This window comes from Trachypithecus francoisi, unplaced genomic scaffold, assembly GCF_009764315.1.
Source record: "Trachypithecus francoisi isolate TF-2019V2 unplaced genomic scaffold, Tfra_2.0 Contig01579, whole genome shotgun sequence".
Classification (NCBI taxonomy): Eukaryota; Metazoa; Chordata; class Mammalia; order Primates; family Cercopithecidae; genus Trachypithecus; species Trachypithecus francoisi.
In genome coordinates, this window is record NW_022681442.1 from 35,139,818 (window position 1) to 35,155,235 (window position 15,418).

The following is a 15,418-nucleotide window of genomic DNA, read 5'->3' on the forward strand; positions in this document are numbered from 1 at the left end:
CAAAGATCTGGAAAATGGCTGCCTCCGGCCCATTCCAGGGGCCACCTCTCGGGAGAAGACTGGGATTGGAGGACTGGGATGTCAGAGGAGACTCTTGCTTTACCTGTATAGTTTGAAGCTTTTATGAGAATATATAACTCCATACCTGTATCATAAGTGTACACAATATATAATTAAAAACAATAAAAAATCTCAAACTCAACATTAGGAAGTTTCTTCTTAGTCCACCAATGCCTTTGTATTAAAAAGGAGGAAATGGGGCTCAGGAGGTTAAGGGACACATCCAAGGCAACTTTCCTAGTGAGGGGTCGAGTCAGGACTGGAACTATTGCTTTCTCTCTCCACCTCCCCAGGCTGCTTCCTTCAAAGTACTAGCCAGGCCCGACGCTGCTTACCCTCAGACATCAGGTGGGGTTGGGCGCGTTCAGGGTGGTACGGCCATAGACCCTGGTGCTGTGTATTCTAATCTCTGTTCTTACGCTATCTGACATACCAGCATCCCTCCAGGGCTGAGATGGGCGCCTGTCTTCTGGGACAGGATTAGTGGTGAAGAGTGGGGAAACGTGTCATCAGGCAGCATTTGCTGACCTCTGACAGTGCTATGTTAGGCATTGTGTTCAACATTAAATAGACCTGACCTCTTTCACTCCTCATACACGCATATGAAATAGGTATTATTCCTCCTGTTCTACAGAAAACTGAGGCTCAGAGAGGCAAAGAGGCAGTCAAGATTCAAACCTCCCCTTTCTCACCCCAGAGTCTGTGCTCCCTTCGCTATACCTTCTGCCTTCTTAGTGCTCCTTAAGACAGGGGCACCTGCTCTGCCAGATGCCTCCCTCCCTTTGGGGGCCTGAAGGGTGGGAGGGCACTCTGGAGAGCTGAATGCAGGAATCATGGGTGCTCCTCACTCAGGAGCCCCCAGGAGGCTGCAGTCCTGCTGAGAAAAGGCTGGCCCTGGCTAAACAGTATCTTTTTGCTCCTTGCCAAGTTGTGCAACCACGTGGCACAGTAGTTAAGAACAGCCAGGGCTCTGGAGCTGGCAGCCTGAATTTACATCTGTGTCCTGCTCTTTGTGGCTGGATGACCTTGACCTTGCTGTGCCTCTGTTTTTCCACCTCTGAAATGTGAAGCGGGAGGTCTAGGTGATATAAGCCACTATAAGCAGCATCACTGGCACATAGTAAATACATAATAAATGTTAGTTGTCTTTCTTTTTTTCTTTTCTTTTTTCACATTTTCTTGTAGTATAATGTAATTGCTAATATGAGGTATAATCTGTAAGCAATTAATACAAATATAAATAGGTAAAAGCCACCACTAACTTAGTCTGCTGAAAAGCTTCTCAGCTAAAGTAGTTTGAGGATAAGTTGAAAGGAAATGAGAAGGGGTGGACAGGGCAGGTTTCCAGTGGGAACATAATTTACGTGCCTTATCATTATCATCAACTTGTATGTACCAGTCCATTGTTGCAGAAAGGTAAATCCTTTCCAAGTATTTTTGTTGTTGTTGTTGTTATACTTTAAGTTCTAGGGTACATGTGCACAATGTGCAGGTTTGTTACATAGGTATACATGTGCCGTGTCTTTCTTTGTTTATATCCAAGAGACCTCTTCCTTTCCCATGAACTGGCCCAGAACTCTTGGGTGTAGCAGACAACTGGGGTTCATATTCAATATGGCAGAAGCCCAGCCCATGGGGGCTCACATTGTTTGGTCCTGATAGCCTCCAGGCACTTCCTGAGTATCTCCCCCCTCCAGGGGCTGGTGGTGTGGAGACATTTCTGGGTGGAGGCCTCATCTTCCTTTTCCTCTGCCTCTCTGTCCACTGCTCTGTCTCCTTCATGTCGCCCTCTCATAAGTGGACTTTGAAGCTTTCCTTCAGCTCCTTCTCTGTGCAGTCTGTGTCTCTGGTTCCACGTTTCCAGCCACCAGTTGGCTTTGTCCCCATGAGGTGTCCCAGACTCGCAGCATGTCTAATAACAAACCGTCCCTCAAGGCTGCTTTCTTTTCCCAACACTGTCTCTGTGCTCATCACATTGTCTTCTCCTGGAGACAGAGATCAGACCTCAGAGTCTCTTTGGCCTTCTCCCGTGCTTTTGCACACCCAGCCAGCGGCGTGTCCTGCTTGGTCTGCTCTGTGGCATTTGTCCTCTTGCATCTGCTCCTGTCTCTCTATTCCCCCAGCCACATCCCCATGTCAGCTTCTGTTGCCTGCATCTGGCATACTCCATAGTCTCCAGGAAGGTCTGCTGGCCTCCGTTCCTTCTTCTCTAGTTGACTGGAACCTTAGAGCCATGACAGGCTCACAATGTTCAATGTTTCCCTGCTGTCTCCTGGACACAGCTCAGTCTCTTCAGCCTGCAGCTGCAGATCAACCCCCCTTTCCAGTTTGGCCTCCTGCGACTCCCCCACATGAACCTTCTGCTCCAGCCAGATTGTCTGGACATTTTCCCTAGAATGCTCAGGCACTTAACTTTGGGATTATTGTTAATTGACTAAAATAGCAACAATCTTGAGCCTCACATTGAATAAATCTATTCAACATTTATTGAATGACTACAGTGGACCAGATGGCAGGATTATGGAAAGGTACAAGACCTGGTCTCTTGACCTTGGAGAGCTCACAGTATCTCGAAGAGGCAAGGCACAAGAGTGTGCACACACGATGGGACAGCGTAGCCCAAGTGCTGGATGGTTGGCGTGGGCAGTCACTAAGGACTGGAGCATCTTGGGAGGCATCAGGGAGAAAGTGGGCCTTGATCCAGACTCATGGAGAGGAACCAACATCCCTGAAGGTCAGGGGAGTGATGTGAGAACACAGTCTCAGAGACGGGAATACCTGTGGAGTATTTGTGAGCCGGGCTAAGAGGCATACATGAGAGGGGCCGTATAGAACAGAGCTGGGAACCAGAGGGGAGGAAAGACAGTTTCTTCTGGAAGAGACGGCATCTCTTCAGGCACAGATTCTGTGAGTATTTGGATTTCTCTGGGGGCTGACTGTGAATGCACTGAGCCTCATTTGCATGTTGTAAATGTGACTGCAATGTGATATACCCTGCAAACAGCATACAATCAGAAAGAAACTCTCATTCTCGGAGGGTATCATTCTGTTGTACACTTAAAAAATAAACCGGCCGGGCGCGGTGGCTCACGCCTGTAATCCCAGCACTTTGGGAGGCCAAGGCGGGCAGATCATGAGGCAGGAGATCGAGACCATCCTGGCTAACACATGGTGAAACCCCATCTCTACTACAAATACAAAAAATAGCCCAGCGTGGTGGTTGGCACCTGTAGTCCCAGCTACTCGGGAGGCTGAGGCAGGAGAATGGCGTGAACCCAGGAGGCGGAGCTTGCAGTGAGCCGAGCTAGCGCCACTGCACTCCAGCCTGGGCAACAGAGCGAGACTCCGTCTCAAAATAAATAAATAAATAAATAAATAAAAAACAATTTTTTTCCAGGAAAATCTTAAACGGCTAAGAGACAGCATCACCCGAAGACAGAGAGAGAAGCAAAAATCAGGAAAGCAGACAGGTATGTGGCTTCCTAGGGTGCTGCATTGTATGGGACATTGCTGTCATCTGTTGTCCTTGACTCTCCTTTTGGCTGTGGCCTGAGTGGGCAGAGCACCTGCCCAGCATTCGTCACACTCTTTACAGATCTGGGTCCCCCACTAGACTATAAAGACCTTTTGCACAATGGTTATATCTTATTTATTCTGTAAACAATCTGGTACCTGATACATAAGACATGCATAGAAGTGAATAAGTGGATTCAGCTCTGCATCCTTCCACCTTTTCACTCAAAGAGGATGGTGATACTTCCTCTGTAGGCCCCTCACTCTCCCCTTGGCAGTTAGGAGGATGTATGTTTTTTAAGCAGAAAAAGGAAAAATCCCGTATACACGGTGTCTGTTTCTGATTCTGGTGAGCAATGGCGTCATCTGCATCCACACCATTTAGTGCTTCAGAAGCCCATGCCCCAGGTGTAGCAGGGCTCCCACGGTGCAATAGCAGGGCCACAAATTCCAGTGGTGCACACTATGGACTGGGCCCGCTCCCCTTAAGCCTACCCTCTGTGCCAGCCATGTGGCACCACCATCCCTGAGCAAGAAGTTGGCGTTTACCCACAATGCATCTTCCCACAGAGAGTTTCTGGAATAGTGGGCCTCTGTGATTAACCGAGGCCAACCTTATAGCAAGAGGAGCATGCAGGAGAAGGCTTTCAGAGGCACTCAGATCTTGAATGGATGGAGCCCTATTACATGAAGAACCAAGTTAAAATCTAGGTCTGTTTGTGCACAGCTTCCACAGTCTCTCTCCAGCTGCCATCAACTGCCTGACTTCCCATGAACCTAGTGGGACTGGTAACACCCTGGTCTCCAAACAGGACATTCTCTCCTGCCATGGGCCCCTTGCTCATGCCACGCCTCTTCCTTCTTACCTGTATGAAAACTACTGGGCTGCAAGATCCAGCCCTGGCAGTCCCTTCTCAGTAATGCCTTCCTGGACCACCCTAGGACATGGTATTCCTTACTCATTCAAGCATATGTGGGACCTACCACTCCTTCCATTAATCTGGCACTTCTCTTTTTCTGTCTCTGGTTGCTATCACCTCATTCTTTCATCCAAGCCATCAGCAGTCCACAGATGTCCAAAGCGCATCCTAAATCTGGTCATTTCTAACCATCTCCCATGGCACTGCTGCAGCCAAGCCATATCATCTCGTGACTAGACTAAGAGAGTAGCCACTCAGTCATCTCCCCATATTCACTCTTGTCTCTCTATAGTTAACCCATCGTAGCCAATGATGTTTAAAAAATTTAAAAATCAGATAATGCTACACCCTTGATGAAAGCCTTCCAGGGGCTCCTGTCCCACTCAGGGTAAAATCACATTCCTGCTCACAGCCTACAAGGCCCTATGTGATCTGACCCCTGAGCTCATCCTCCATTCTCCCCCAAACCCTGTGCCACAGTCCCTGGACTCCTTTTTATTGCTCTGACAAGCCAAGAGCATTTCTCCCTCAGGGCCTGTGCACTTGCCATTCCCCTGCCTTTCCCCATATCTTCACCTTCCGGCCCTTTTCATCCTTCAGAGTTCAGTGTAGCATCTCCTCATCAGAGGCCTTCTCTGCCATTCTCTCCAGAGTAGCCCTCCACGACTCACTTCCTGTTCCCTGGCGTCCTCTCTTTTCACATATCACAGACTGGAATCATCTTAGGTTTCTGTCCTCAAGGTTATGGTCCAACACCCCATCTCCCTCCTACTAGAAGCTCCACTTGGGCAAAAACTTGTCTGCTGTGTGCTCCGGGGAGTCCCCAGTGCACAGAACAGCACAGTGATGGAGCTCTAGAAGGCTTTGTTGGAATGGTTGGTTTCAGGAAACTGTTTGGTGACACCACTCATTCATTCCACACTTAACAAGCACCAGGCACTCTGCCAAATACAGAGACCTATGAGACACTCGCTTCACCATCTGGTAGCTAATGAGTCAGTTATTTTGTATTCACACAGGTCTGGCTTGCCCTACTAGGGTCTGTTCCACCATGCCTAACACAGTGTTTTGAAGATAGTACTAAGCTAGCGAATGTTAATGATTTTGGGAGAAGAGGGGTTAAGAGATTTTAACCATTGCAGAAGGTCAGAGAGATCATCCTATGACTTCTGCTTGGGTGTCTGGATTTTAAATTTATGCTGCTGGTACCTGAGTTCACACTTGTCTGTCCTCCTGGTTGAGAGGAAGAGAAAGGAGAGAAAACAGAAAAGCTTTTCGAGATCTACACAGTCATCCTAGGGTCAGATAATAGGGGTCTCAGTGATAAAAGAGCTGAGATGCTTTTTAAAACTAGAGTCCATAGATAATCCAAAGATAGAAGTGTTGATGAAATGAAACATTTCAGGTTTTTAAATACAGACAGCATCAAGAAACCTGTGATTTGGCGGTGCACCCAGTGTGTGAAGGCCCAGGAGTCCTAGTGTTGGAGTCACGTGTGCTCAGCAGTCTGGGCTCAAGACCTGAGCCTTCTGGGTCTCATCACATTCTGACCACTCACCTGGGCTCCGCCTGGTGCCACTGGAGGTACTGAAGCAGGACAGACGCACATGCAGAGGAGTAGAGGGGTACAGGGATGGACTCTGGAGCCAGCGAGGTTGGGATCAAATTCCTTCTCACTGCTCACCCCTCACTAGCTGGGGGCTGTGGGCAAGATATTTCACCTTCCTGAGCGTCAGTCCTCCTTTGCAAAATGGTAAAAGTGAAAGTGCCCACTCCAGTAGGGAGCATTGAATGATTGAGGGTATAACCAGTGCCCAGCACAGTGCCTGGCACATGGGAGTACTCCTAAAAGTGTCCGCACTCATGATTACACAGAGGTCCACACACCAGCTGGGGTCCTCTCAGGCAGGGCCATCCAGAATGAATAACAAGTTCTAAAACATTATGCAAGGTTCACCCAAGGCTGTTCAGGCTGTGAACAAATGATTTATGCCCACCAGTAGCTATAGTCTAAATCAGAATGGTCAATGTCTACAATTTACCAAAAGAACATGGCTTAGTTTGCCCATCTGCAGCCCCCATCCCCCACTCTCCAAGAAGCAGACCTTCTGACAAGGACATTTTGGGGAGAGGGATGTTAAGTATTTGTACTTTTTATATCAGGTGCTTTAATCAAGTCATAACTATGGAGAGATTAAACTGTATATAATTTGATACCAAAGAAGAATGACCAGGCACAGCAAGCAATCTATATGGGAGAATGTTCTGCCTGTCGGCCCCAAGGGCCTCCTTATTAGTGGTTTTTATTGTAATAAAATATACATAACATAAAATTCACCATGTGAACCATTTTAAAGTGTATAATTCAGGCTGGGTGTGGTGGCTCACACCTGTAATCCCGGCACTTTTGGAGGCTGAAGTGGGAGGATCACTTGAGGCCAGGAGTTTGAGAGCAGCCTGGCCACCATGGCAAAACCTTGTCTCTAACAAAAATACAAATATTAGCTGGGTGTGATGGCATGTGCCTCTAGTCCCAGCTACTCAGGAGGCTGAGGCAGGAGAACTGCTTGAACCCGGTAGGTGGAGATTGCAGTGAGCCAAGGTGGCACCACTGCACTCCAGCCTGGGCGACAGTGCGAGACTCTGTCTCAAAAAAAAAAAAAAAAGTATACAATTCAGTGGCATAAAGTACATTCACAGTGTTGTGCCAGCATTACCACTTCCATTTCTAGAACTTTTCTCCCCTGATAAGGATTTGAGAGCAAACAGCTGGTGTGGGAGGTGATCCCAGGGAATGTGGTAGGGGATGGAGAAGTGAGACAGGTAGGAGCCAGTGGAGAACACCCATCTGAGCGATGAGACAGGTGGGACGTTTACACAGCAGCCCCCATCCGCCATTGGTAGAGGCCTGCTTGGGGAAGGTTACTCATCATTCTGCTACGAGAAACAGCCTCAGGCAATTGGAAGTTGGACCCTGTACTGCATGCTGAGGTCCAAGGGTGGCATTTACCAAAGTGAGGGCATCATTTATGGTTGAGTAAATATGACATATTATTGACACACGGTAACATTGATCTATAGGAAAATTAGGGTTGATGAATAACGTTTGTGCTTAAAGGATCTTTTCTAAGAATGTAACCCATTCTAAACACAATGACTGATTTTTCATTTGAAAACTTTGTTTGCCTTAGGGAAAAAATATTAATCTTTAATTTGGGTTAGAACGCCAAAGAGAATTAAAAATTAAGACTGTTCTCAATAACTTGACCGTTTTTCTTCAACCCCAGGGGATTGTTTGCTCTTACTGGGCTGGTCCAGAGCGTTGATGGCGCAGGAAATTAGAGAAGGGCTGGTGAGAGCCATGGCCTCACAGAGAAGATAATCAATATTTGTGTTCTGGGTGTGTCCTGTGGAGCAGGACATAGAGGAGCTAACCGGGTCCCAGGAAACTTGGCTTCTGATTCCCGTTTTGTCACTGAATCACTTTATGATCCAATTCCTTTAACCACTCTGTGCCTCAGTTTCCTCACTGGGGGCTATACCTGACTTACTTACTTAATGGAGAAGTCATGAAGTTTAAAGGAGGTATAATAATGCATCTAAATGCACTTTGGGAAAGCACTGTGCAATATAGTCGTGATAATTATTCCTAGCATTGTACCTTTATTCAAAGATATCAGGATTTTATAAACATTCGGACTGGTTCTACCTGATTTTTTGAACTTTTGACCCCCTGTTTTTTTCCTGTATATTTTACTTTCCTTCTTTATAGAACTAGTTGAGGTTAAAAAGTTGCCTCCTTGAAGTTAATTAAGCAAACCAGAATCTCCCTTTAAAAAAAAAAGATTTTTGGCTGGGCGCGGTGGCTCATGCCTGTAATCCCAGCACTTTGGGAGGCCGAGATGGGTGGATCATGAGGTCAAGAAATCGAGACCATCCTGGCCAACATGGTGAAACCCCGTCACTACTAAAAATGCAAAATTTAGCTGGGCGTGGTGGCGCATGCCTATAGTCCCAGCTACGCGGAGGCTGAGGCAGGAGAATTGCTTGAATCCAGGAGGTGGAGGCTGCAGTGAGCCACGGTGGTGCCACTGCACTCCAGCCTGGTGACAGAGCGAGATTCTGTCTCAAACAAACAAACAAACAAACAAACAAATGAACGAACAAACAAAAAATGATCTTTAAAAATCTAGGCCAGAGCTGGAAGAAAAATAAAAAGACTGACACTCATTTGGTCTCTAAGATACTGTGGGTTCCACCCATGTGAGACTGCCCTTGGCTATCTTTTGCCCAAGTAGCTCCAAGCTGGGGTGGGTGTTTCCATGGCATGGTTGTAGCCAAGAGAGCCCCAGCATGTAAGAAAGACCTGGATTACACAAAAACCTAGGAAGCTGGTTGGACACTTGGACCATACACTACACCTGAAGCCAGAGTCTCCAGATGAGGAAGGCTCATGCCTATGCAAGCCAACAATCCACTCTGATCATTCTCTGTGCAGAATGTTCACTGGGGGATTTGGTGTGCCCTGTCCTCTGGCTGCTCCTTCATCCTATTCCAGTTTATCCATTCACCCTGCCAGATTTCTGGCTTTGGTAGGTGGAGCCACCTCTGCCCCTGGACTCTCTGAACTTCCTGCCACACCTGTCCTCTAGAAGGGTAGAGGTGGAGGAGGAAGTGGTACCAGAAGATAAAAGCACACGTCCCCAAAGCTAACACCTCTTCTACCCAAGTTTGTACAGCCACCGCTGTATAAACCCTGCCCCTGGGCTTGAGAAGGTCCCAGGCAGCCGGGTGAGTCTTGAGCTAGGAGCACATCTTGCCTTCAGGAAGAAGTTGGTGCTGCTGCCCCCAGACTTTTTTTCTACTCATCAGAGGAGCCGTTTTCTGCTCCTAGAATCCAGCATTGGAAATGTAGGGAGGAATAGAGATAACCTCTGGGCAGGGCTAAGCCAGTAAGGAGGTCAGATCAGTGCTTTGTTCGACAAAGGCATCAGCTCTCTTTACCCCATGGGCCTTGCAAGTCACAAAATTTTTCATAGGCCCGAAGGACCTCCTTTCATTAGCTTTCTGGGTCATGACTGTGCGTGTGGGCCACCCACCATCCATCCCTTATGCAGAGAGCGAGAGGCTGTACGAGCAGTGGTTAAGAGCCTAGACTCCGGAGCCTGGGTTCAAATCCCAGCTCTGCTGCTTACCAGCTGTTTGACAGGACATGCTACATCACTTCTCTGTACCTTAGTTTCTGCTGGCATTGATGATAATAATACTTATTTCTTGGGTGTTGTGAGGGTTAAATGAGTGAAAAATACTAAAGCTTTCAGAAGTGTGCTTGTTGCATAGCGCAGCCTGTTTGTACAGTCAAGGATGGACATACCCCTCCTCAGATGAGGGTAGTGATTCAGAGAGGACAGCTGTCTTGCTGGAGTTCCACAGCTGCTAAGTGGCAGGGCTGAGGGCCCAAACCTTTCTCTTATGGTTTGTTCTTTCTGCTCCCTGATGCAGAAGCACTTCTCTGTCCCTTTCTCACATTATTCTATCCCTCTCTTCAGTCTCTCAGTGACAGCCACACAGGATTCAGTAGTTTCAGTGCTGAAGGGGAGAGGGCCACCAACCCAGGGCCGCTCCCTCTCCCGTGGTCTTTTCCCCTCCCCCTCCCTTGCAGGCTCCAGGCGGAGGGAGGCCGCTGGGCAGCTTGGTAGGGGACAGTCTGGTATCTTGACAGCTTATCCCTCTTTCCTCCAATTCCAGACTTGGAGATCACGGTCCCAATTCGGCACTCACAGCACCTGCCTGCGAAAGTGGAGTTTGGAGTCTATGAGAGTGGTCCCAGGAAAAGTGTCATTCCCCCCAGGACGGAGCTGAGACGGGGAGACTGGAAAACAGACAGCACCTCCAGCACAGCAAGTGAGCAGCTGGGGGTGCAGGGGGTGGGGTCTTCTCGGCTGGGCTCCAGCTGGCGCCCTTGGGCCTTAGGAAACATCCTCTTAAGAGCCCAGGAGATCTCCAGTGGGGCCTGGTTTGGGTTTGAGAGGTGTAAAAGGTGGGGCAGAGTTACTGTTTGCCTGTGAGGTTTGCTTTGTATCCCATGAAGCCCGGTTACTTGATAATTATTACTCTAGCCCTTTTCTAAATATCAAAACCTAATACTAATAGTTAACATTTATTGAGCATTTACTATATTCTAAGCCTCTTTATAGATTATCTAATTTAATTCTCACTGAAGCTCTATGAAATAGGGACTGTCATCTCTGTTTACTGAGGAGGAAGCAGGAGGCTTAGTGCTCTGGCCTAGGTTAAATAGCTAATGTGGAGTAGCCGGAATTTGAACTCATTCTGGATACAGAGCCAAGACTCTTAGCCACCATTCTTTGCTGCTTCCGCAACTATCATAAAGCAAGGGAAAGGGCACAGAGTCAGAAATATCAGAAAATAATGGACTCAAGTAAAATAAAAAGAAAGAAGAAAAAAAGAAAATAGTAGACTCAAATTCGAACGTTCCAACTTTACAGGCAAGTTGAGGATCTAATGAGGAAATGCCTTCCTTTTGGCTGGAAGGCTTCAATAGTCATCTGATTGCATAGACAATACAGCCTGATGCACCAGGCAGGAGCTGAGGGCTTTGTTCCCGTATCCAGGGCAGTGTTAGCTGACTCCAGACACACTGGGTTCACAAGCCACATAGATTGAGTTTCTCTTATTTCATACATTTCAGTGCTAACAAAACAGCTAGGAAAGCAATAAAAGAGCCAGAGAGCAACTGAATTTCAGGACTCCTATCTCCTTAAATGTCGGGCAGAGAACCCCATAACGCATGTTGCAGCAGGAAGGTTATCTAACCCAGGGGTTCTTAATCTTTTCTGCATCACAAAGCTCCTTGAGAATCTGATATATACTTTGGTTCTGTCCCCCAGACACACGCACAGGTGTATGCATGTGTATGTGTGCACACACACACAATTTTGCCCACCCATGGACTTAGGTCAAGAACCTCTGAGCTAGTTTTCCTTCATCCTGTATAGATGGGGTATTTGTGACCCAGAAAGAGACAGAATTTTGCCCAAGGTTACGTAGCCAGTGAATGGCAAAGGTGCGAGTAGATCCTAGCTCCTTTCTCTTTCAGGTGAATGTTTCTGCCATCATTACCTGTCAAAACAGACCCACAGCCTATCACATGACTGCCTGGGAAGTCTAGTTTGGACAGAGGGGAAAACTTCCCCTTACTTAATGGGGGTGATCATTTGTATGCAAAGCCCACTGGGAGCAATTTGAGAATTCTGACAAGTTCAGGAATGGGAGAGATGTCCTCAGGGATCACAGGTGGCAGAAGGAGCAAGGGACAGCTGGCTATCTCTGTCTCTCAGACCTGTGGAAGAGGAGAGGAGAAGTGGTAGAACCCTCTCAGGGTGAGGACAGCGCATCCCAGGGTTGGTGAGGAGAGTGACAGCTGGAAATTTAACAAGACAAATGCACTAGTTTCAGGTTCAGAGTAATTGAACAGATTTTGTGTATATGTTTTTTGGGGGATAGCCTGGGGTGAGGAGAAGATGGGAAGAATAAACTGTACTTTTCCCCTTGTGCAGTGGTTTAGTACCCAGGGTTGGCTGGCTCATCTGGTTAGAAAATGTTACTAAATGACAGACCAATGGATTTTACTCTACTTTGTGGCTGTGGTCTGCATCCAGCCCGTGATACAGTTTCCATTATCTATTGCCATGCAATAAACCATGCCAAAACATAGTGGCTTAAAACAACCCTTTATTTATGCCTTATCCTACAACTTAAACAGGACTCAGTGGGGATGGTGGTTCATCTCTCCTCTGTGGCATCGGCTGGGGTCACTCATGAGTCAGCATTCAGCTGTAAGCTCTGCTTGTCCTGGAACATCCAAGGAAACCTCTCATTCTCCAGGGCCTCTCTACATGTGGCCTTTAATTCATAGCCTTTTATATGGCAACACGATCTGTAGAGGGAATAGGCCAAAAGGAAAAGCCCCAGTGTGCTAGTGCCTATCAAGCTTTGGCTTGCATCACACTTGCTAATGCCATATTGGCCAAAGCAGGTCATGTGGCTAAGCTAGAGTGCGGCAGGGGGCAGGAGCATACAAAGGTGTGGATCCTGGGCGGGAGGGTTGACTGGGGGTCACTAGGGGTTAGTCTTACCATCTTGAAATGGATAACAGTGCAGATAGCTGCTTCCGTTAATCAAATGCTTACTCTTTGCGTGCCCTGTGCCAAGCATGTCACCATATTTTCGGGTTCATTTTATATAACAGTGCTGTGAGTTTCTAGATAAGAAAATGGGTAGGCGACTTGCCCCAAGTCTCTTGGCAAGCAAGCAGGGGGTCTGGGATTCACATCCACATCTTCCTGTGCTTTCAACTGTGGGGATGCACTGCCTTCCAAATAGAAATAGTTCCCATGGCAGGGAGGGAGAGTGAGGATGGCCCAGCTTATCCACCAACTGCCCCTTAACCCCCTGAGTCACACCCTTAAAAAAGCACTGTTTGTATTATGGTGCAGCTGTCATCTCTTGGGAACCATGGAAAAACAGTTGCAGGTTAAATCTGGTTATAACTAAAAATTCAAGCGCCAGATACTAGTGTTATGTTTAAGAGAACAAAAATTGCATAACAGAAAGGTTGTTGACCTCCTAGGTTGTCTGGCCCAAGTTTCTTTTTTCTTTCTTTCTTTTTTAAAACAACCTCTAATTTCAAGTGTAACCAAGGTTCTTAAGAATCATAGTATACTTTTATATGGTCATTTTTTTCTCTCACTCATTGATCCACCAAATACTGAGGACAGCTCTGTGTATACTGAACTAGGCTGTATGCTAGAGAACCAAAGATGAAAAAGAACCAGAGCCTGTCCTTAGGAGGCTTGTAACGGAGGAGAGAAAGTACACGAGTAGCATGGCATTAGATGCTTGTCCGGTACTTCTCCCCTGATAGTAGAAGCCTACCAAGGGGTGGGCACTGCCCCTCTTCCCCCTGGCAAATGTGAAGATGATGGGAGCTGGGGTGAGAGTCTCCTAACAACTGTCAGCCTAAAGGGGATTTGGGCAAGCAAGTCATCAGCCTGGAGAGGAGGAGGGCCAGGGCCAAGGTTCAGAGCCAAACACTGGGATTGAAGATTTAAGAATGCCAGCAGAAGGGACAGGGGGAACTGATGGCTATGAGTTTCCGAAGTCATGGAGCCGATGCCTGTGGCAGCTTTATTACTTCTTGCTAGTAGATAAACTTCAAAGGGATATGGCTCATCATAAGGGAATGTGATGGACAATGAGGAATGGCATGGGGAGGCTTAGCCACAAAGGGATGGGGGCCCGTGGGCCCGAGGGGTTACTTTTAGTTGGGGGAATGTGGGAAGGTTTTGATGGCATTTGTCCTGAGCCTTGGAGACTGAGGAGGTTTTAAACTTGTGGACAAGAGTGGACTGTGGGCTGGGAAGAGTAGGGAGAAAAAGACAGCCTGGTCCTTGAACAGTGTTACTTATGGGTAACGAGTAGAAAGCGACAGGATCACATGTTCCTTTTTTTTTTTTTTTTGAGACGGAGCCTCACTCTGTCACCCAGGCTGAAGTGCAGTAGCACGATCTCAGCTCACTGCAATCTCTGCCTCCCAGGTTCAAGCAGTTCTCTGCCTCAGTCTCCCAAGTAGCTGGAATTACAGGCACCCGCTACCACGCCCAGCTAATTTTTGTATTTTTAGTAGATACGGGGTTTCACCATCTTGGCCAGGCTGGTCTTGAACTGCTGACCTCGTGATCTACCCACCTCGGCCTCCCAAAGTGTTGGGATTACAGGTGTGAGCTACCTCACCCAGCTCATGTTCCTTAATAAACAAATTCTGCATCCCCTGAATTATAGAAACATTTTGACATATTATTTTAAATTTAAAAATCTGCCCCCCAAAAGTAATTTAAAATTATAATCTTAACTTGCTCTATTCAAGCTAACATTTAAATTAATTCACTCAAAGTTGATATCAGAATGCAGTCAAAACTATTTTTTGACTACCTATAAACTTACATGATCAGGAGCTATTTGAAGTGGAAATCCAGCAAACCTAAGATCTTGACTATGTTGTTAGTAAGAATATTGGAAAATTAAAGTTAAGATCTCCTTGTTTTTGTTGATTAACTCTTATTCTTTCTTCTTCTCTGCTAGATCACCGTGTGCTGGGGCTTAAAATGCTGTGCTGTCCAGTATGGTAGCCACTGGCCACATGTGGTTATTTAAATTTTTAAGTTAATTACGACTAAATAAAATTTAAAATTCATTTCCTTGGTTGCACTAGCCATGTTTCCCACTTGCTACCATATTGGATAACACATAATAAAAGATGCCCTGAAAGTTCTGTTGGATGGTGCTATTCTAATGATGCAGGTGATAAATTCCCAACTGAAAAGCCTCAAGCGCCTAAACTCACACAGTCACAATTCTGACCATGAACATAAATTATACTTTTGAGGGCCAGCATGGTGGCTCATACCTGTAATCCCAGCTCTTTGGGAGGCCAAGGTGGGTGAATCATGAGGTCAGGAGTTTGAGACCAGCCTGGCTAACATGGTGAAACGCCATCTCTACTAAAATACAAAAATTAGCCAGGCACAGTGGCATGTGCCTGTAGTCCCAGCTACTTGGGAGGCTGAGGCAGGAGAATCGCTTGAACCTGGGAGGCGGAGGTTGCAGTGAGCTGAGATTGTGCTACTGCACTCCAGCCTGGGTAACAGAGCAAAACTCAGTTTTTGGGGGAAAAAAAATTATACTTTTGAGTGTGTACTTTGCATTTTGTTTTGTGTCAAAGGGTCTGGCCGCTTATTACAAGGCATGTCTGCATGGGTGATACATACCCGTTTGCTAGAATTTCTAAGTAAAAAACTGCAGCAACAAAGTTAGTTTGCAGATTTTAGAAATACCACTGAAGA

At 46.8% G+C, this 15,418-nt stretch overlaps 1 protein-coding gene across 3 annotated transcripts in view; it reads left to right on the forward strand.

Moving 5' to 3' along the window:
- The window catches only part of PIK3AP1 (phosphoinositide-3-kinase adaptor protein 1), a 129,445-nt gene that overhangs the window by 102,478 nt on the left and 11,549 nt on the right, over positions 1-15,418 (forward strand). For all 3 annotated transcript variants that reach the window (XM_033187302.1, XM_033187308.1, XM_033187316.1), the window contains 2 exons: positions 3,458-3,530; positions 10,242-10,397. In XM_033187302.1, the coding sequence (XP_033043193.1) occupies positions 3,458-3,530; positions 10,242-10,397 (229 nt within the window). The remainder of the gene's footprint in view (positions 1-3,457; positions 3,531-10,241; positions 10,398-15,418) is intronic.